Source organism: Lissotriton helveticus, chromosome 11 (genome assembly GCF_964261635.1).
Source record: "Lissotriton helveticus chromosome 11, aLisHel1.1, whole genome shotgun sequence".
Taxonomy (NCBI): domain Eukaryota; kingdom Metazoa; phylum Chordata; class Amphibia; order Caudata; family Salamandridae; genus Lissotriton; species Lissotriton helveticus.
In genome coordinates this window covers 1,005,188,990-1,005,211,951 of record NC_136072.1, presented here as the reverse complement: position 1 = coordinate 1,005,211,951, position 22,962 = coordinate 1,005,188,990, and the positions used below count along the sequence as shown (strand labels likewise).

At 43.3% G+C, this 22,962-nt stretch overlaps 1 protein-coding gene across 10 annotated transcripts in view; it reads left to right on the top strand.

Moving 5' to 3' along the window:
- ACACB (acetyl-CoA carboxylase beta) overlaps window positions 1-22,962 on the top strand; it is a 2,338,068-nt gene that overhangs the window by 616,247 nt on the left and 1,698,859 nt on the right. For all 10 annotated transcript variants that reach the window (XM_078667379.1, XM_078667377.1, XM_078667383.1 and 7 more), the window contains one exon: window positions 14,202-14,300. In XM_078667379.1, coding sequence (XP_078523505.1) covers window positions 14,202-14,300 — 99 coding nt within the window. The remainder of the gene's footprint in view (window positions 1-14,201; window positions 14,301-22,962) is intronic.

The window sequence follows — 22,962 nt, the reverse complement described above, 5'->3', positions numbered from 1 at the left end:
CTTTCCTGGGAGTCGTTGGCATGTCTCTCCAGCAGGGCAGAAATCTGTCTTAGCGACGGGACCCCATGTGTAGCCGGTATGGGTTCAGGGGACTAAAGACAACAAAGTGGCAACTTTGACAAAGTTGCACACTGCAACTTGCTACATAATTTGGACTTGAGATTCCAGTCGGGCTTAATGTAATGAGTTGTTTGATACCTTGTATGACCCACGTTCCAGAATTAGCACAGCTAAGGGGTCAGCGTTTAACTTTGTTCTCCCCAATTGGGCAACCAAGCATTTCCACAGTAAACACAACAGTGTTGCGTTTTTACTGTCAGTACATGTAAGTATATGTTCTGCCAGTAAGACATTTTGCACCCTGTCTTAGGACTTGATAGGCCAGCCATAGGGGTGACCTACAGATATATTAGGGGAATGTATGTCTTTGCCATTACTTTAAATGGCAAACTCTGGCCAGCAGTTTAAACTGCTCTTCCAGCCTGCAAATGACAGGCTGGGAGTCTTGTTTTAATCTCGTCACAACCAGGGCGACACAACCAGTGCAGCAATAATTGAGGGGGGACCTTCTAACTTATATGCCTTGGGCACCATTTACTAGGGACTTCCTGATAAGCTTAACCAATTGAGCAGGAGCCATTTCGACATACCTGCTTAAGGGAACATACACCGAGGTCTGGTTAGCAGGCCTCCGTGCACTCTGAGAACAAAAACTTGGAGATGACCATACCAAAGGAGGCATTTCTTTACCACAACTCATATGGGAGGCTGGTAGATTTGCATGTAATTCTGTACAATATACCAGTTGTGGTGAGCCACCTTTACTGATAAGTAGCTTATGTTTCTCCAGCAGTAGTTCTTTTATAGATTAACATTATATTTGATTAGCTTGCCAAACAGTGGTTAACTGAGAGCCATGTAAAAAGTTGTTGCATTATCTGAATTAACCTTGCTAGTCCCAATAAATCAGCGCTCATGTTGGACCCAGGATGGAATACACAAGGTCATTCACTCTCCATAGCAGTTTCCTGTTCCATCTTTTCGTGCAATCTACTCTGACATAGAGCGCAGCAAAAACATGAATAAAGTGTACTTGCAGGTTGTGAAAATCACTTCTTGGAAAACCATGGGCCGGCTTGAAATAATGAACAGGGCATGATGGCACAGCTTTTCCAAATCATGCAGAGGACTTTCTCCCCCGACACCATTTAATAGAATTTTGTAAAATTAGATGATTGCTGATGCTGTGTGTTTTCTTATTTTTCAAAGATGAGCATATGTTAATACTCCTCCAAATTCCAGACAGATCTGCCCATAAAGACTACAACACAGTTTGGTGATGTTATACTTCAGGTTTTCTAAGATGATAAAATCTTCCTGAAAATGTACATGAATGCTCCCAAGTTCAACAAAGCATTGCTTAATGAATGATTTATTTTGTGTTGACTGATAAGCATATATGCTCTGGTTATAGGAGTGTTTTTGTTTAATTTTGGAAACTAATTTTGACTGTATAATTTAGAAAAGAAGTTGAGACTTCTAGCCACAGATTCTTTAAAATATTCCTCAGGCATCCGACTGAATCTGGAAAATCTTGAGCTGTACCTTGCATGCCAGTAGGTTATGTCGATTGGCTCCGCGTAAGTATCGTCCATGCCGGATGTTCGCAGTGCCTACGTTGGTGCCATCCGAGCATACAGACATCAGTTTTATTTTTTCCATGCCATCAGCGGCGCTTTGGAAAGTGAGAAGTACATTTTTGGGCTACTTTTCAACTTTCTGTCAACATTCTTTTTGAGCTTCGCTCTAAGTGTGCTATAGGGATCTCACATTAAAAAAAACTGAGGAACTTAAATCCTGTGGATCCTGTCACAGACAAATGTCTGTGACAGACCCTCACCTGGTTTGCCTTTGGTGCCCCCAGCCGGGCCTCGACTCAAAGGGCTGCCCTGACTGCTGCGCTTTGATTTCTAAGGTGTTTTGGAGTTTTCCCTGAAGCACATCATCACCTGATGGCAGGAGACTCCACCACCCTCCACGTCCCGATCCCGAGGAAGGTCCCGGGTCCATTTGCGGAGTCGTTCCGCTCGATCTTCAGCACGCACCAAGTCATCGTTGGGCAAGTCGCATGGAGCCATAGAAGTCTCCATTTGGATTACCACCAGTTGCCGAAGGAGATACCTGCTTCACCAACACAGGAGGAAAACTTGGTGCCAATATAGTACACCAAACCGATGTCAACACGAGTTCAAACAATGTCATGCTACAAAATTACAAAAGTGCAACCAGTTGTTTTACTGTCTCTCTCTAACCCACTGTATCTGTTTTCTACTACAACTCACTGCTAGCTGAAGCTCCACATTCTTTCTCGCTCTGATCCTGACCCTGACCGTATAGTGGAAACAAATGGTGCCTCTCAGTATTCTGAGGGTGAGGTGGAATGAGATGGGATGCCCCGTGATTATGCCCTATGCTTGACATTTTAAAATTCTAGTAGGCTAGACACCTCCCCTGAAACCGAGCAGGACTGCCCACTTTGGCTACCAACGGAGGAAAGGGCCTTGTTTGCAGTGGTAGGTCATAGGCCTGCTGAGGTGCTAACTCTAGAGCTGCTCTCCATTGGGACTAAAAACAAAGGTCTGACAGAAATTATTTAACTATTCCTCAATCATCTGAGCCCGTACTACCAAGCCTTGTTTTTGCCATCAGTAACCCAGTCCGTAGTCCTGCAACAAAGACCTGCGCTTGATGAACTGGACTTCCATACTAAGCACACATTGTGTAATCTTCAACTAGCAAGATCAATCCTAATTCCTCCACAAACAATCTTCCTGTTAGGAAATCCAAAAGGATTTTTTGCATTTGTTCAAAAATTGTTTTCTTCTCCATTCTCGGTCCTTAGGTCCCCAAATACTGTTTGTTTATTCAGCAGGTACTAATACTCTGTGGGACATGACCAGCGAGATCTTGCCAGTGGTCCTGGAGGACCTCCGAGCTTCTCTGGGACAGACAATTAATGATGGCTAAAAGACAGCAAAATATGTAACCTATGCAGGCTTGAATAATACTGATAGTATTGGTAGGCCATTTGACACCACTGCGCTGGGAGTATCTGTCAGTGCCACATCTGGAAGAGGCTCACGGATTTTCTGTATGAAAGTGCTGACTTTGCCATCTACATTCCCTCTGGATATCGATTGATGGGGTCATACGTGCCTTGAGTAGAAATAGCAAACTTGGCACTAGAAAGATTTAGACAGTCGAGACTACAGCATGCTTTTGTTTCCCCATCAACTCAGGAGCTATTCCAGAGGGAAGTGTAGATGGCAAAGTCAGCCTTTCCAATACAGTCATACAACAGACCGTTCAATCCTTTCGGAAAATCAGATGTGGCACTGACAGATACTTCCCAGCGCAGTGGTGTCAATAGTCCTCCAATTGCTCTCCCCCTGCTGCAACACTTATCAAATCATTTTAGTGTGCCCTCAACAGCTCCTGCTCACATGGTGGAAGGCAGAATTTAACATTTCCACCTTGATTGGAGACCCATTACCTCAGACAAATGGGTCCTACATATGATTGAAAGGGGCTACTTTCTACTTTTCATTCCCTGTCTATCCCATCTTTATCCCACATCAGAAACCATTTTAGAGGAGCGTTTAACAATCCAGTTCTTTTTCTCTCCAAGGGTGCCATTGAACAGTTGCTGAACCCTGACAAAGGTGGGGGATGCTAGTCATGCTACTTACCTGCCGTGAAAAAGGATGGGGGCCTCGGGCCTGGCCTCAGTCTGCACACGATTTTTGGAAGGACAAATTCAAAATGCTCATCCTGGCGGCGATACTCTCTACCCTTGACCCAGTAGCTGGATGATGTCCCTAAACTTTCAGGATGTGTATTTCCCTGTACATGTACTGCAGTCTCAGCATTGTTACCTGCAGTTCAAGGTGGACCAAAAATACTCTGTTTGCTGTGCTCCCTTTCCGCTTCCCTTCAGGCCCTTGGTGTTCATGAAATTGATGGTCGTAGCTCATCTTCGGAGTTCAGAAGTACATGTATTCCTGTACTTTGTTGACTGACTGCTCAAGGCAGGCTCAACAATCTCAGTTGTGGACTACTTTCAGATGGCGGATGAACTCTTGAACTTGTTGGGTTTCCATATTGAAGAGCTGAAGTCCCACTTAAGCTTCACATAGAAACGTGCATTAGTTGGGGCAATTTCTGTCACAGTGACATTTAAAGCCTTTCCTCCAGTGCAGAGTATCCTTGATATTCAGGTTGTAATTTGGATGTTTTGGAATTAAGCCTGGATCCTGGTGAGGATGCCTCTGAGGTTTCTTGGCCTCTTGGCTACAGGCGCTCTCCTTGTCCCCAAAGCCAAATGGCATATGCAACATCTGTAATGTAACCTCAAATACCATTGTGCTCAGCATCAGGACTCCATGTCTCAAGTTAGATGATTCAGGATCTGCGGTAGTATTTGTCAGACAATCTGACCCACAGCAAGATGTTCTGCCTTCCCCTCTAAGAGCTCAGAGTTGTTACAGATATATTGCTGCTGGTTTGAGGTTCTCTAGGAGAAGTGATCAGAGGTCTCTGGTCTCTTACAGAGAGTCTGCTCCACATCATCTTACTGGAGCTTCCGGCAATCCATATTGGTGCAAGTTCTTTCTGACCACTCTACTGCCATGCTTTACTGCAACAAACATGATGAGGTGGGGTCCTGGGCCCTGTGCCGGGAGGCTCTGCTCCTCTGTAGGGAACTGGAACATCAGAACATCTTCCCTATTGCAAACCACTTGGCAGGGTTTTTGAATGCCAAAACATGTGAACTGTGCAGGCGTCATCTTTCAGATCTTGAGTAGCGTCTCAGTCCCAAATTGGTGCAGGATATCTTCAAACGCCGGGGGAATCCCCGGCTAGATCGATTCACTAACTCTGGGAACCTGAATTTCAGCAATGGTGCATGCTGAAGTTTGTTCCAGGGCCCTCATAAGGATAATTATTATGGCTATCATGGAGCAATGGTCTCTTCTGTGCTTTCCCACTGATACCTCTCCTGCCTTGTGTTCTGAAGCAAATTAGGAAAGACCGGCCAAGTCATCTTGAGTGCCCTGGTCTGGGACTGGAGGGTTTCATATTGAGAGCTCTGAACATTTTCCCTCTGGTCAGGCTTCTGCTTTGTGAGGACTATGCCTGTTTCAATAGAAGTACAGGGTACTACATCCGACTTACACCTCCATGGGTGGAGATTGAAAGGTGTCATTTAAATGCTTTTGAATTGAAAACCGAGATGATGTATGTTCTCCTTGCTACTGCTTACTGGGCCACTTACTCGATCCAATCTTCGCAAACTGGGATGCACTAAAGATGGAGCCGCCGCGTCCGGTTCCATGGTGGGATCATTTTTTGATCCTTTTTAAGGTGCGAATGCTGGCTCAAAGTACAAAAGACAATAATACAGGACAAAACACAGGAGATGGGCGAGCTTTTCACAAGAGAACTTCAACAAAGCATTCTTACAGGGCGGACCCCTGGGCGGGGGGCGGGGGGAGAATGATTCGGCCTGTGAAGACTTAGATAGGCGCATTACGGAGGCACTGGATAGTTGTGCACCCTGGGCTGCCAAAGCGTCCAGAAGGCAAGCAAAATCGGCCCCTTCGTTTGAAGATGAGCTTATAATGGGAAAAGCTGCCTGTAAACGCTTGGAACGGCGATGGAGAAGGGACTTCTCGGTCCCGAGTATGAATGTGTACAAAGTGAGTCTCAAGAGCTACCATGCCCTCATTAGGAAATCGAGAGCCTCCTACTATAAGGAGAGAATTGAGGGTGCTGACAACTCGATAAAGGAGATGTTTGCCATTCATAAACAAATCTCCTGCCTGGCCAATATCGCGGTACCAATTATAGGTTCAGTGGAATCCTGCGACCGGGTGGCAGAGTTTTTAGCCAAAAAGGTTGAGAAGATATATTCCACCTTCCCGGTGTCAGCAAGGGTGGGGCATGCTGAGGGTGCGGCCCCCTGCAACATAAGAGGAGGAGAAGGTCACCTTCACTATTCCTGACCACGAGAGCTTAATGGTTCCCCCAGAGATCCGGCTAGGCCCGGGGTGCTGAGAGGGAGTATGGAGGGCATTGAACCATATATCAGGCATCTGGTAGATCTCTCCTTTAGTTCAAGCATTGTGCCTAAGAAATGGAAGGAGGCTGTGGTCTTACCGCTGAAAAAGAAGCTGAATGTTAGCGTGGACCAGCTAGACAATCTGTGGCCCATCTCCCTACTTCCATACCTTTCAAAAATTGCAGAGAAGGTAGTGAACAACCAGTTAACAGCTCATATTAACAAACATAGCCTTCTCCACTCCACCCAGTCTGGCTTCCGAGCATTGTACTCCACCTAATCGGCCCTGCTCCTTTCCACTGAGACTATTAGAAGGTACTTTGATGAGGGACAGATGGCGGCCTTAATTTTATTTGATCTAAGTGCTGCCTTCGACACGGTGGCCCATCACACGTTGCTACAATGTCTCAGAAAGGGAGGAGTGGGTGGTAAAGCTCTGGAATGGATGGAATCTTTCCTGCGGGACCGCAGTTTTCAGGTAGCACAGGGACCTCATCTGTCTTAAGAGCATCAGGCTGAAACAGGGGGTGGCTCAGGGATCTACACTCAGTCCGACGCTATTCAATCTTTATGTCACTCCTGTGACAGAGATTGCGGGGACGTTTGGCGTCGAAGTCGTGTCTTACGCCGATGACACGCAACTGGTTGTATCCCTAGCGCAAGTTGACGATAAGGCAGCCTGCAACTTCAACTCATGCATGCAGGAACTAGCAGTATGGATGGCCGATAACTGCCTCAAACTGAACGGGAGCAAAACGGAAGTGCTGGTGGTTGGTAAAGCTCCTTCTGTCTGGACATCGGCTTGGTGGTCACCGACCCTGGGCCCTACCCCGGTGGCTAGTGAACATGTCAAGAACCTAGGGGTGTGGCTTGACCCCAAGCTCTCGTTTGAGCACCATACAAGGCGGGTGGCAGGCACATGTTTTGGAGTCTTGCGTGGTCTCCGTAAGACACTGGACCTGCTGCCTACCACGGCTAGGAAAATCATGGTCCATGCCTTGGTAACCTCTAGGCTGGACTATGGAAATGTCCTTTACCTGGGTGCTAATGTCAACTGCATACAGAGGCTTCAGCGTATCCAAAATGCAGCGGCCCACATGGTTCTGATGCTAACCAAGAGAGCCTCCTCCAGAAAGGCCCTGGTTACCCTGCATTGGCTGCCAATCTAGGAGCGAATCCTATTGACGGCTCTGTGTGTGAGGCAAAACACAGAGAAACAACAGCGGGTCCTAGATGCCGCACCTCTCACCAGTTCCCATAAGTATTTCAAAGTAGTCGTGCAAGCACCCCCTACGTCAGCTGTTGGATGACGTAACTATGCTCCAGATCAAAAAGTAATCAAACAATGATGGGGGTGCACAACTAAGAGAGTCCAGTAGACCAAAAGTATATGAAAAAGTCACTTCTTTATTGACATTTTTTTTTCTTGTTCCGAATTTTAAAACCAGTTGTGTCAAAATCTCAGCCAACGCGTTTCGCTCCCAACATGAGAGCTTCCTCAGGGCACAAAAATATATCAATATTCAATCCGCTTAACAAAGAGAGAAAGTTTGAGTCGAAACTGTGATTCCAGTCATATACATCGTGGTCGGTAGTGAAAAAAGCCCGTTGTAGTTCACAAGCTCCACACAAATGTATCAGAATTCAATCGGTTTCACAAAACTAGAAAGTTTGACTAGAAACTGTGATTTCAGTCCTAAAGTGGGATGTATGATGTTGCAACACATGCTTTTACCACGCATGCTGTTACAACACAGTTTTTACAACGCATACCATTACAACGCATAGCGCTTTGGGGTGCTGGATAGTGAATAGTTTAATTTACTATTCCAACTCCAGTCCCCGTGGACACTAGGGAAGGTGTTGGATAGTAAATTAAATCTATTCCCTACCCTAGAGCCCCCCCCAGCGCAATGCGTTGTAATGGTTTTCGTTGTAAAATCTGCGTTTTAATAGCTTTGCATGGTAAAAGTTGCGTTGTAAAGGATGTTTCCCCCTAAAGTGCATCGTTAAAAATGAGAAGACTCGTCGTAGTTCGCAAGCTCCAGAAAAGACTATGTCCACAATCCATTAGTATTTCATAGAAGGGTACATGGAAAATGCTAGTAATATCCCAAGTTGTATAGTTTTGTAAACCTAGCAACAGTAAAGAGAGAAAACAGAATTGTCCAACAGGAAGGCTTGTAGTGACAAGCGCAGCTTCAAATGTTGTCACGATGTGTTCTCAATATTGGTTCATGTGGGTTTAGTTCCCAGGGGAGAGTAACTGCAAGGTAAAGAGCCAGCGTGTATTACATCGCGTCGCCCATCGCACCAACCTGAGTATCACTTGGCGTGGCGTGTCCTGATGTGGTCCTTTCGTGTGTAGAGCCATAGGATTTTACACAGGAAGGGGCCCACTTACCTACATAACCTTCTGACCTTGTATACCCCTTCACGCCAACTGAGATCTAGCGGAATGGGGCAGGTCCAGATTCCCGCTATCAGGGGGGCAAGAATGGGCGGCCGCTCCTTCTGTTTCTTAGCGGCTCAACGGTGGAACAAACTCCCAGGATACCTTCGGCTGGAGGCCTCGGAGACCGGTTTCCGTAGGAACTTGAATACCAACGGCTGAGCGAGATAATATACCAAAACCCAGCAGATATTATCTGCCTTCAAGAGACGCACCTGCCCTGGCCTAAGAGGCAGCTTCTTAAAATTAGGGGATATAATTTATTAGCATGTACAACACAAACGTCTAATGCTAGGGGGGTAGCGGTGCTTGCTAAAACTTTCCTGGAACAAGCCACCCATAAACTAGTAGATACTCCGGGCAGATGGGTAATTATTAAATTGGGCCTTGGCATTACCATCTGTTCTATCTACGGATCTAATCAAGATGATCCTACTATATTTGAGACACTTGAGCTCGAACTTGCAGGCATAAAGGGCCCACTTATACTATGTGGCGACCTAAACATCTCGCTAGGCCCTCAGTTCAGCAGCCATGCACACCCACACTATACTGCCCGTAAGCCACGAGTTTTTAAAGCTATCAGTAGACTCTGCGACAGCTTTGGCTTAAGCGACATATGGGAGCTTAAAAACCACCCTGACCCTTGCTACACGTATTATTCCTGCCCCCATAGCAAATATGTTAGGATTGATTATCTATTTACTACAAACGATCTGGCCAACAATGCCACAATTATTAAAGAACCTAAAATTATCTCCGACCATAATGCACTAACCCTTACAGTCAATATTACATCCACTATGAGAGAACGCAGAAGCTGGACCTTTGATAGGAAGATGCTAGCCAACAAGGAATATATTACTCACATCACTAGCTGGGCTCAAGAGTTTTTTTTATATAAACAGATATAGTGCCTCTAGGACTGTGGTGTGGGATTGCTTTAAAGCAGCTCTGAGAGGTGAAACAGCAAGCTACCAAGCTAGGATACGGAATCAAAATAACATGGGGTATCTTCAGAAACTGGGTGATCTGGCCAGAGCCGAGGAAGAACACATTGCGCAAATAGCGCAAGGTGAAAATGGGAAACTAGCTAAGTACCACCTGCTGGTTTTAAGCTGCTGAGACGTATAAAACACATCGGAAAGAAGTGTATGAGAATGGGGAAAAGGTTGGCAAACAACTTGCACTACATACACGCCAGCAAATCTCCTATAATGCCATCACAAATATACAATCAGGAGGGCAAACGCTTACACAAACACCTGATATAATAAGCGCTTTCCAACAATACTATCAGACCCTCTATCAGGATGATAATATAACTAGCAGGGCCGACTCAGGCTTATTTTTGAATAATCTTCTTGAGCATCCAGAGGCAAACAAGACTTTAGACGATAACATCAGAGAAGACCTTGAGAAAGAAATTACACTTATAGAAGTTCAGTTTGCCCTGTCCTCACTGGCCTCTGGGAAAGTGGCGGGTCCGGATAAAATTCCCCTTAAATTATATAAAATCCTTAGTCATACCCTAGGTCCACTTATATACGATCTATTTTCAGGGATTCAATGGAGCGGTACTCCCCCTACGTCATGGACGGAAACAAATATAATTATCTTTCCAAAAAAGGGCAAACCTCCGGATCAGTTATCATCCTATCGCCCAATTTCCCTAATCAATTCTGACTCCAAATTATATGCTCGGCCGGGTCATCGAACATCTGGTCTCCCATGGCAGCATGGGTTCATCCCCGGCAAAGGCACGACCGATCACACTCGGAGAGTCATCTCCCTGTTTGATATAATGTCTGTAACGGGGGGCCAGATGTCGATGATTCTACTGGACGCCGAGAAGGCCGTTGACCGAGTGTCTTGGAATTTGTTATGGGCTGCGTTGACCCGGTATAATTTCGGCCCCAAATTTGTCAAATCCACAATGGCTATGTATATTGAACCGAAAGCAAAATTACTAATAATGGGCTCTGAATCTAGTATAATTAGAGTATCCAGAGGCACACGACAAGGCTGCCCCTGTTCTCCAATTTTATTTGCCCTTTATATAAATCCTTTAATTTTGAAACTTTTAGAGAACCCACTAATTACACCTATAGTGGTTAACCAATTCGAAACAAAAGTATTGGCTTACGCCGATGACATTGCGGTACTAACACCTAACCCCCCTCCAAGGCAATGTCTTAAATAGAGGCAGTTACACAAACGTATGGCCTCTACTCTGGGTATTCACTAAATAAAGAAAAAACAATTGTGCTGTGCACGGATAATGTCATCTACATTGACCGTAGGAAAACCGATAAAGCTACATACCTAGGTGTCAGCATAAGCCCCGATGTCACACAAATCCCGAAACTCAATTATGAGCCCTTACTAAACACTATAAGGAAAGACTTAGACCGGGTAAATAGCTTACAGCTATCAATAATCGGCAGAGGTAATTTTCTAAAGATGAACATCCTCCCTAGGGTGCTGTATTTGTTTTGAGCTATTCCTTTGATTCCTAATGAGAAGGTCCTCAAAATACTAGAATCTTTTATGTCTAAATTTATGTGGCAACAGGGTAAAATTAGAAGATCCCTGAAGCTTCTGTCACTACCTCAGAACAGAGGAGGATTAGCAGTTCCAAACATTCTGTTTTACCTCTGGGCTTCATTTCTCCAACAGATGGCCCGCTTCTTTATGCTAATCCTAATCCCAGTCCAGAGAATCTCGAGGCTGCACCACTCCCATCTATTTATGAGCTGTCCCTAGGTGAAAAAGCTAAAGGTCTCTTTCTGAGGCAAGTGGAGAGAAGCTATTACAAAAAGAATAAATTCAAAGTCATCACCAGCGCTTGGAAAATTTGGCTAAGAACAGCCAAATATATGCATATTCCAAAGCTTAATAGATATTCTCCCTTATGGCACTCTAACCTATTTCCCGAGCTAGGGAATGACGTCATCTCAAAGAAATGGAAATCCGTAGGAATTACCTCAGTAGGTGACTTTTTGGGGGCGAACCATGCTTCTACCTTTGCAGACTTACAACAAAAATTTCACCTACCAAATGGGCACTACCTCAAATTTATACAAATTCACACTATGCTTAAACGTAAGGCCCCCAACATCAACTTGGGGAGAATTGAAATTATCAATACCATAGCTAAAAAGACTACAAGAATAGGTACAATCTAGGGCCAACTGCTGGATAAATTACAAGATGATATAGAACATACAGAAACTGTCTGGGCAGACAAACTCTACAACCCAAACGTAGATATTGATATGAGTCTTTGCCTATCATCACAATTACGTATGTCAGCTAGTTTAAAAGCCCAGACTTCTAAAACTATATATAATCTATATTTTACCCCGGCTAAACTACTTGTCTGAGGCAAAAGAGAGAACGATCACTGCCCTAGATGTCTTAAAGGCCCGCAACATTAATACACATGTTTAGTGATTGTGACCAACTAACACTAATTAAAAAAATGATTTGCGAATTCTGGGAAGAAGTGTTTTGCCATAAAATACCCGACTCCCCCACTCTATATCTGCTAGGTACTGATAATACACTCAACCTGAATAGGGACAAAGAGGCCATGCTCTTTATAGGCTCTGCAGTCCTCAGGGTAATACTAGCAGCACGGTGGAAAGACTCAGATCCACTGAGCTTTCTAATGTGGTTAGCCCGCCTTCTTGGTGTCTTCAATCAGGAAAGCGCCATCTATGCCACTAGAGGGCTTAAATCCGCAATGTGCGGCAAGGCGATTTGGCAGCCCATCACTAACTGGAGGAGGGGGCTTTGCTCAGTGTAATGATGAACCATTGTAATCTGCCTTCTCTTACGATTAATTTCTGCCCTCTTTCTTTTCTTCTCTCCCATCATATTCTTTTTTTAGGAATTCTTCAATCTTCTCTTTTTTTTTCTTCTTATTTTTCCTCTCTTTGCGTTATGAGAATGTTTCATATTGAAAATGTTTGTTTATCGTACAGTATTATTGTATTTTGACTCCTGTCTTTACTGGTTCTGACAAAAAAAAAAAAGGAACTTGAAAACCTTCCTATGCCCCACTGACTAGCTAATGGGTGGCAGGGTCTGAACGGGGGTGGGAATGGCTTTGGCAACTTGCCTCTTGGCTGTTGGTACCTCAGCCCGGGGACACACTAGCCTAGTGTAACCAGGCGCTTTACAAACTTGCATATTATTATTATTATTATTATTATTATTATTATTATTATTATTACTAGATGCCTTTCCATGAAGTCCATCTACGCTGGAACAAATTTGTTGCCTGATACAGTGCTGGAGATCCTTACGCCTTACAAGCTAAACTTTCCATTCTCTTTTGTTTGCTTTTGCTTAGCCCAGCAGGGCCTTGTAATGCGCACAATGAAAGGTTATGTATGGACTTTTCCGCCCTTCTGGGCTTACTGGAACAATTTTCCCTGTTTAAATCACCAGTTGTGATTTGTTTCACTAAACGTATGATTCTTCCCAAACCCTTTGTGTTGTCCTAGTGGGACCTTAACCTTGTCTTGACATTACCTATGTGCTTCAAGCTCATGAATAGCTGCTTCTTAGGGCTTTTGAAACTGAAGACAGGCTTCCTTATGTACATCACATTTGCACACTGTGTGAGTGAGCTGCAGGCCTTCTTTCCAAAACAAGTTGGTGGTGAGGACCCCCGGGTGGTTTTCTTCCTGAAGATCGTGACATCCTTCCATCTTGGTAAATTAGTCACTCCATCACCGTTCCTGCATTCTTTGATTCGCCTTGTACTTTGAAAGAGGAGGAGAGTCTCCATTACCTTGATCAAAAGAGAGCATTGAGCTTTAGCATCAACCAGAAAATAGATCATTGGGTAGGCTATCAGCTCTACATTAGCTTCTTGGGTGCAATGAAGGGCAGGTCAGAGTAAAAGAAGACCTCTCATGGTGGATTGTGCTCTGCATTAGAATCTGCTACGCACTGCTTAAAAGCAGCCCCCTGAGGGCTTAAGAGCGAATTCCACAAGAGCAGATGCCTCTGCAACGGCATTGGTATGAGGAGTGCCTGCCCTTGATATAAGCCAGGCTGTGGTGTGGGTATGCATTCACGAAGTACTAAAGCCTTGACAGCCAGTAAGTGCGGAGCTACACCGTGCCGCTTCCTGATGCTCGGGAGCTCTGCTGTTAGTTCTCTGCATCCAGCCTGCTGCATGGGCTATTCTAAAGGGGAGGAGTTTATGGTTAGATATACACCAGAAAAGAGCGTTACTGTTACTGAATGGGAATAACTTGTTCTTGTCCTTCCTCAAAGCCATGTTATGCATCGACCTCTTTGACAGCTCTCTATAGAGGCATTGTTAGTCTCCTGAAGTAATGCCAGAGAATCATGACCTTCAAGGTTTTAAAAACGAATTCTTTTTGATCAAACATTATTACATCCCCATTACGATGAATCTTTCAAATTGCATGAATTGCAGGTGAAGAGATATTGTCATATTAAACAATTGTGTAATTTGATCGGCGGTAGAGATGAGGATAAACTAAATGAGTTAATCGTAGGTAGAGTTGAGGATGCCTTAAATGGAGAATTCTTAAATTCAAGCAAAATGTGCTAACTGTGTACCTGTTCACTGTTTCCCTTAAGGTCCTCCAAGTCAAGCAATGTGGGCATTGGGAGATAAAGTGGCTTCAACAATTGTAGCTCAAACAGCACAAATTCCAACACTGTCTTGGAGTGGGAGCGGTATGTTGTAATTTAAGTTTACTGTTTACAAATTTGTCTTTATAGCACATTTAGAATGTAAATTATTGTTAAACATTTATTCCAGCATTGAATGTGGAATTGAAGCGCATTTGGTTGAATCATTCTCTGTGTTACGTGAACATCCCAGGAACTTCAGTAGTCTAGCATAGTCTTCCATATTTTCAACAGTGTTGACAGAACCTGCACAGCTCTAAACTCAGACCCTGCACTGCTTTATCCTACCCAACCTCTGAGCTGCTCCATCCTTAAGCTTGCACTCCTCGGTCCCGGATTACACTTCAGTGGTCTTAACCTTTTTAATGCTGCTCCCAATGGGGGAAAAAATCACTTGAGGGAGGGGGGAGTGGGGGGGGGGCTCAAAATGTTTCACAGTACATGTTTAGCTTGTCGAATTTGTTTTATACTTTTCTGAACTACTCTGCAGAACCTACTTTTTGGACATAAAGGATTTCACTCTCCCAGGTGAAGTCCTCTCCAGGATGCAATGCGGTGGCTAGGCTGAAGTGCGAGGCTTTGATTAAACAAACATAAAACATTTTTGGGGAAACGGTGTCATGGCCCCCTTTTCATAATGGACTAAAAGAAAAAATTATTTGTGTCTACTCGATGATGATGATCATTTGAACTATATTGATCTGTCAGCAAAAAGATTGTTTTGAAATGTATGAAGCGTTCCACCTTCTGTTGAGCTTATTGTGAAGCTCCTGCCTCTTCTGTGTTTTGCGGTTTTTTCAAACATACTTTTGCTGTACAAAAGTCCATATGATGGACTGTCTAAATTACCTATTGAAATTCAAGATTTCCTTTGTTCACTTATTTACTACAGAGTTTAAAGAGTGATACACATTACCTTGTAGCCACATAAGAGCACTAAATAGTATGTAAAATTGCCCAATGATTACTAACCAACCTGATGAGAGAATTTAACTCCTCTTTGGAAATTCCTTTGCTGCTGACCTTTAAAATAAAGGTCCTCCACGATAGGCCAATCTGAATAGGTATTTATTTATTTATAAAGTTATATATAGCACGAACATGATCCCGAAGGATATCAGAGCGCATTACAGTAGGAGGTAAGGAAGTTAATAAGTTGCAGTACCGGCATCAAATATGAATAACAAACCAAACAGTTACAACAAACATGGGGTCAATAAATAGTAAAACAATAAATGGTACATGGGCAGCTTAAGCGGAGAGCAAATGAGAGGTTAAAAGAAGAGTAGCACTCAGTGCAAGTTGTCAGTTTGTAAGTCCAAAGACTTAGAGCAGATGATCCAAAGTTATTTAAGGTTAGAACTTGTTCATAAAGAATCTTTTAGCTTCCAATTTGAAAGCAACCATGGATTTACTAGCAAACTGTATTTTGATCCTGTTCGTAAAGTGTGGTGAACCTGCGCTCTAGTAGCTCAGCGGGGAAAGTGCGCCTCAAAGCTGTGTAACTAATGCCTATCATGTCTAATACTATGTATGCTTGTGAATGCAATATGTGGTCACAACACTTCTAAAGGGTTCACTTATTCTCCAATCTCCTCTTTTCTTGACGTGTACTGCAACTGGCATCTTTGGCACATATCAATTTTATGCTAGCCCCTCCTCCTTTTTTATTTCTTGAGCTGTTTTTCTCTCTTTTGTCAGTTTTAAATTCATGCACCCACTCACATTACCTAACAACCATTTCCGAGTGCTGACCCGCATTTTCTTTTTGTGTCCACATAGTTAGCAACTTTCTGGTCATGGCAACGCTCTGTGTTGAACTACCCCAAGCAGTATCTTTAAAGAAAAGTGAATGACCTTGTTGCACAGAAACTATGGATATTACTTTGAAGAAAGAGTAGAAAGCGGAGTTTGGAGGCTCGGAAACCAAAAACAGTACTAAGCACCTCTGTGGCAGGTGGGGAAAGAGGCTACCTAAAAAGGTCTCTCTTAAACCCATTTGTAGGACAACCTTTCAGGACATATGCTCAAGCACATTTGTTTTCTGAGTTCAAGATGAAATGTTACAACTGCATTTACTCATTATAGTAAAGGCAGTGGGCATCTAGTACACCTAATCCAAAAACCCTTGTGCTCTGGAGATATTGCGTGCTGGGGTCAAGCTTGTCTCTCCCTCTGGATGAGCATAATCCTTTCTCCTTGGACATCCTTAGTCTGGGATTTGCCTCATTTTGCTCAATTGACAATGAGGTCTTTCACTTGGAAATGGATGTAGCCTCTTCCTGATAGCACCCTATGGTCCCATCCAAACCAGACCATGAAAGGACTCCTACCTCTTCGGAAATTGAATCTGCTGCTTGGTTCAAAACTTGTAAGGTGGGAGAAGAATGCCATGTAACTGTACAAAAGAAAAGGTCAAACTGCAAGAGCTCCTAAGCATCCAGTGAATCTCGGTTATGGCGGGAGTATAGGAAGAAGTAAAATGTTATATTGAAATGGGCCCTCCATTTGCACCGACATAAAGTTTTAACTGATAAAACTATATAGCACATAAATTATAATGTGTTGAAATAGATGTTCATTAAATATTTATAATTAGCGCATCACCAAGTAAAAGTGTCTTGATTTGTTTGGATCCTGTTAAATTTCTGTCATACTTCAGAATTACAAAAATGTACTTCTATTTGTGTTTCCTAACTGCTGATACATTCCGAATTATGTTTACTGTTCATTTACAGGTATCTAAATGTTATTGTACATTACAAAAAGGATGACATCCTACAGTATTTTCTGTTACGCCCCTTGTACTTTACCCAGCAAGGTTGTCTCAGAGTTCACTTTAAACCCTGCTTTTTAGAACGCTTTGCCTGAATGTTCTCCTGTCTTTGAAGCACAGCAAATGGGTAAAGATAAATACAAAACGTAAAGGCATCTTTATTCATTGGTCTTTTGCGATCCACCAGAAATGATCTAGTGGCCCACTTGTAGGTCGTGACCCACAGTATGGGAAATCTGGATTAAATATTGCATCTGTCCAGAGTACCTTTACTCATGACAGCTCTGAGCCGTGTGTGTCACAATATCACCACACCATGGTCATGCTGCTGATTTTTCCTGGTATATGTTCGTCCGTTTCACTATTAGACTGAATTTATTCTCCAAAATATCGTCTGATTTATGATGTGGGCAAAACATTGTGACTACAAAAATATTGAGGGCAAAAAGGTTAAAGGTAAGTATATTCTTTTTAGGACTTGCCCAAGAACAGCTTTCATCTGTCTTTGTCTAAACTATACCGAATTTACAGTGGGCTTTTGGGTCAGCCCATTTCTTAATCAGTGGTTGACTTTCTTGTCACTTTCATTTACTTGTTTAATGACTTTCCTTCCTCTTCTTGTGATTGTCCTACCAAGGAGCGTGGAATTTATAAAATGTCGGCTTGTATAAGGGACATTAACACTAAATAAATCTACTTGTGCAGTGAAAAATAAAATCACTTGTCCCTTTTGGTGTTATGCAGTGAAATTACAAATTATGACCACTTTTTCCATAAAATCAGAGTTTTCATAGCATCTCTAAATTTGCCAGTGCTCCTATTATGTTGAGGTCTGGATTCTAGGAAGGCTTGGATGTTGCCACCTTTCTGAAAATGTGTATATATAGTAGCTGAAAATAGGTGGCAAGTGGTAGTTCCATGGTTGGAATGCTTTGTGAGTCTGCTCACCCAAAAACACACGTGCTTAAGGATATTCACCAAGTCTTTCCACTCTGGAAAGGTTGGATTTTTTCTCGTGACAAGCGCAGGAGTAAACCATAGCTTCTTTATCTTCCTTTAGATTAGATGACATATCATTCCACTGCTCACATTAAGGGAACTATTTTTTTCTTTCTCTTTCAGCGCTCTGTGAGAGTACATGTGGTTTGTTCATCTCTCTCTCATGTACTGCTTTACTTGTCAAATACTGCCTCCCCACGCTCTGGGTTGCCCCCTCTTACCTTCCACCCTCAGCTTGTCCATTGCTACCTCAAACCCATCCTTTTTTATTTCGAATCTTTTAAGTCGTCCCCTGTCTCAAGCTGCTCTATTGACCCCTTACACATTGCCCATTGCTGTTCCTGCATGTGTTGATTTCTCCCCTACCTGCTGCCCATGCTACCCACTTCATCTGAGACAAACCTTACAATTTTCTTTTTTTTTTAAATGTATTTTTCAGAGGGCCTAGCAGTTGCAAATTACTTCCGGGTCACTCATTTTGAAAATTGCTTTCACACACTTAAAATTATTATTGTTTTTTTTTTTTACTTTTACCACTCCAAGTGCTGTTGTCCATGTTTTGACCGTAAATACCAACAAAAAAAAACCAAATTAGATGGTGCATCATGCTGTGTGCGCATGCTAGTGTCCTAATAGTTAACGTGCAAGAACTTCACATGCCCGAGGCATAACATTTTTTAACATTTTTGTTTCTGCCAATGCAGCACGGGCGATAAGTATTCAATTCTGCTGCATAGCATCAACAAAGAACATTGACTAAGTGAATAAGTTGAAATAATGAGGCCGGCTTGCTTTGTCGATGCTTTTTACAATATTATCAAAGTTTAAAATAATGTTTAATATAATACTGTTTTTATATTATCTTAACATATTATATGATTTAATTTTTTTAATTATTTTCCAGGTATTTTTATTTGCTTTTGAATCACACTATTTGTAATCTTTTTTTCCTGGTAGTTTATTTGGGGGTGTGTTTGAAAAATGTTTTTTTAATTAAAATATTAATTGAACGATTACTTAAGTAATTTGTTTGCAGTTTATTTACGTGTTTCATTACTATACATTTTTTTTAGTCAATGTCATTTTGGGTTGTACTCTTTATTCATGGATTTATGTGAGTGGGATTTGTATTGCAATATATAGATTTTTAATGATAAGTATAGTCATTACTTAACATTTAAATTGGTAATTATATAGCATCTTAATTATTTTGAAGTTATTAAATATTTTGGGGAAATGGGTTTTCATGAACAAATAGATGGGCAGTGTTTTTAGGAATGTACATCATTTTTTCCAATTATTATTATTTATTGTTTTTGGAAATCTTTTTAGTGAACATTTTTAGTTTTTTTTGTTAACATATTTTTATTGGCATTTTGAAATATACTGTAAATATTCTCAATGCACTTCAAGGAAAAAAAATTCAGCAGCCTTAAGCAATATGCAAATCAGAGGGGTCATCTCCCAATAACCACCCCCGTACAATTACAGAATATTCATTACATATCAAGGAACATCATATGTCTAAGCCAGTCTGGCCAAGCAAACATCCCGCCCTGGGAAGTCCGTTCTTTCCTGTCAATATAAGTCATTTTTTTTAAACCCTTCCACGTGGGGCTAATTCCGCGGGGGTGGGGGGGGGAGGGGCCTGGCGCGGTGGTACCCATGACGAGTCCAGCTCATCATACTGCACAATGGAGCTGTGCTCATGACGAGCTGAACTCGTCATGACTCCGCCCACTCTTTTAGAACGCCCACACAGGCGGGGAATTCGCAGTGCGTGGGAGGGCCGCGGCAGTTATGAGTTCAGCTCGTCATGAGCACAGCTCCACTGTGCCTCATGACAAACTCAGCTCGTCATAAGCATGGAAGGGTTTAAATAGTCTTTATTGGTTTTTCACAAGTTATGCATAGTACCATTTTGCCAACCTTATTCTACAAAACCTCACAGTGACTTTTGCTAACACGACCCTTGGTTGGGTAGCAGGCAGCATTGCTGGTTGGTGACCGGAAACATAACCAACATTTTGTATGTCATTATACATTATTAACATTGTAATCAGTAAATAAAGCAATAGGATTTCCTTGTCTGTGTATTTTTCACCAAACAGACTGCAAACCGCACAAAACTATGCGATCTCATCTAACCCACATGTACATTGTGACTTAGCCCGTGTAAAAGCACGTCCAGGGACGGAGAGAATGGGAGGGGGAATGCCGGGCCTACCACTCCACCTCATACACGCGGTAGCCTGAGCTCCCGGCCAGTTGGGACATATCCAATGAGAGACCCGACGTGCTCGCACCTATATGGCTGCCTGTTGTGACAAATATCCAGAACGAGAAACTGTCTCATCCCTGGGTTAAGCGGGATGCATTTAATCTATCTTCTACAAATGACAGGCATTCTTGCCATTTCATGGGGCCAGTCTGTGGGAGGATACGGGGTGTCTTAAGTGCTTGCGCCGTATGTTCTGGCACTAGTGCCTGCGGAGGTCCAACAGCCAAGTGCGTATGTTGGGAGCGACATTCGATTTGCATGACATAGCTATGCTACGCTTTGCCAGTGCCAAAGTTAGGTCTAAAAATGTATTCCGTATTTTTTCGCTTAGCAGTGCACTTGGTGATACCAAGTGAAAAATGAAGGGAGTGCGCAGTTAGTGTTGTATCAATTGCTTCCCCTAGTATCGTCGCTACCTCATTCCAGTAATCACTGAGGTGAGGGCATGACCAGACCATGTGAAGGAACTTTGCGTCTGGTGCTGTGCAGCTTGGACAAACGTCAACAGGTGTGGGGTACATACGAGCTAGTCTGTGTGGCGTTAAATATGCATGGTATAAATAGTTAAATTGTGTATATTTTAATCTTGCATTAGTGGATATGATTTTGGGGTATCCTATACACTGTGCTCATTGCTTATCACTTATGGTAGCTGACAACTGAGTCCCAATATACATGTAGTGGTGCCAGCAGGGAGTTAGGATCGGATGTAAGGGAGCTGTAAATCGCTGTTAAAGAATGTCTGCCCTTACCATGTATAAGTAAAGTTTCCAGTATCTGTGACGTGCCAGGTACTTTATCATCATTCCCCCATGCTTGGAGGAAGTGACATGCCAATAGTGCATACAGCATGAACGTTCCCTGTGCTATCCCAAAGTCCTCCATTAATCCCTTTAGGTTCTGTAGTAGTGAATCTATGAATAAGTCGCCCCAGGTGTCCAATCCTACCACAACCCAGGACTCTAGTTTCGGGCAGTCGTGGCAAGCAGATGAGCCCTGTAGAATCTCCAGTGGTGGCATATGGTGTTGGTTGGCCCTTAGGCCTCACGTATCTTAACCAGCTGCTGTCATCAGCAGGTTACCCTGTCTTCTCTGTAGCAGAGTTGTGGAGCCTGACTGCCATTCTATTAGGGTTGTACATCTTAATGGCATTGCCCAGCTAGACATCTTGGCAACATGTGCACTCGCTAGCCATTGGCCACTGGAGCTGCGCTGCAGCATAGTAGTGCTCGTAATTTGGCACCCCCCAGCTCTCTGTCTGTAAGTGGAAGCTCCAATTTACGGAGTGCCACTCTAGACCTTGAGCCCCCCCATATCAGTGAAACAAGGAGTGCTTCCAAGCCTTTAAATATATTCTGCGGCAGCCTATGTGGGAGGGCGGTGAAGAAGTAGAGGAGCCTCTTTAGTAAAAACATTTTAGCAATTGCCACTCTGCCCATTGGGGACAAGGGGATGTCATGCCAAAACGGTAGGGCTGAACGTGCTCTGGTCACTTCTCTACCTAGGTTCCCATCTATGATATCTGAGCTGGAATGATATATTTGCACCCCAGATACTTGAAAGTGTCGAATGCCTACTCCAGTGGGGTATGATGCATGGCGGAATTGGTGGAATTGCTACTAAGACTACTATTTTAGACCAATTGACCCTAATGCCCGAGGCCTGAGCTTGGGTATAATAATAATAATAATAATAATAAAGCATTTATTAAGCGCACAGCTACCCCAACGGGGTGTCCCGGCGCTATAGAAGACAGAAAGCGAGGCAAACTGGAGCAGCAACTAGTCAGGACGGCTAAATAGCCAGGTTTTGAGGGATTTGCGAAACCCACTTTCCGATTGTATCAAACGTAAAGGAAGGGGTAGTTTGTTCCAGCACTGGGTGGTTCCTACCTCGAAGGTTCTACCCCCTGATCTGGCTTTTGCGAACCGAGAGATGATGAGCAGGAGTTTATTATTGGACCGTAGAGGTCTAGATTGACAGTATGGACGAATTCTCCTCTTAAGGTAGGCACGCCCGCAACCTTTGCCTGCCCGAAGAGCGAATGTCAAAGCCTTGAATTCTATTTGCTTTGCAATGGGTAGCCAGTGTAGTAGTCGTAGATACGGGGAGATATGAAGGCATAGTGGGACCCCGCAGACTAAGCGGGCAGTAGTGTTTTGTATGGTCTGAAGTCTGCAGAGTAGGCCTAAAGAAAGACCCATGTAAAGACCGCTCGCATAATCTAGGTGGGAAGTTATCAGAGCGTGGACCACAGTCTTTCTAGTTGCGTTAGGTAGATAATTAATACACTTCCGGATGGTTTCGATTTTGCCAAGGCAGGCAGGAGCCACCGTTTGAACCAGCGTGGAAAAGGGGGGGGGGTGTTTGTCTCATCTAACACCCAGATTCCTAACCGAATCCTTAGGTTCTGGAGCGATGATGAGTTCCTCCGGCCACCACAAGTTGGAAGAGAGGGGGAGGGTTGGTTGAAAAATAGGATCTCGGTCTTATCTGGATTAAGTGTCAAGAAATTGCGGTCCATCCCTTTTAGTGGATCAAAAGTGTCGGCAGACACAGCTTTAAAGGTGAACAGAAGCTGGGTATCGTCGGCATATGAAAGAATTTTGACCCCAGATGTAGAGATCAATTCTGCCAACGGAGTCAAGTAA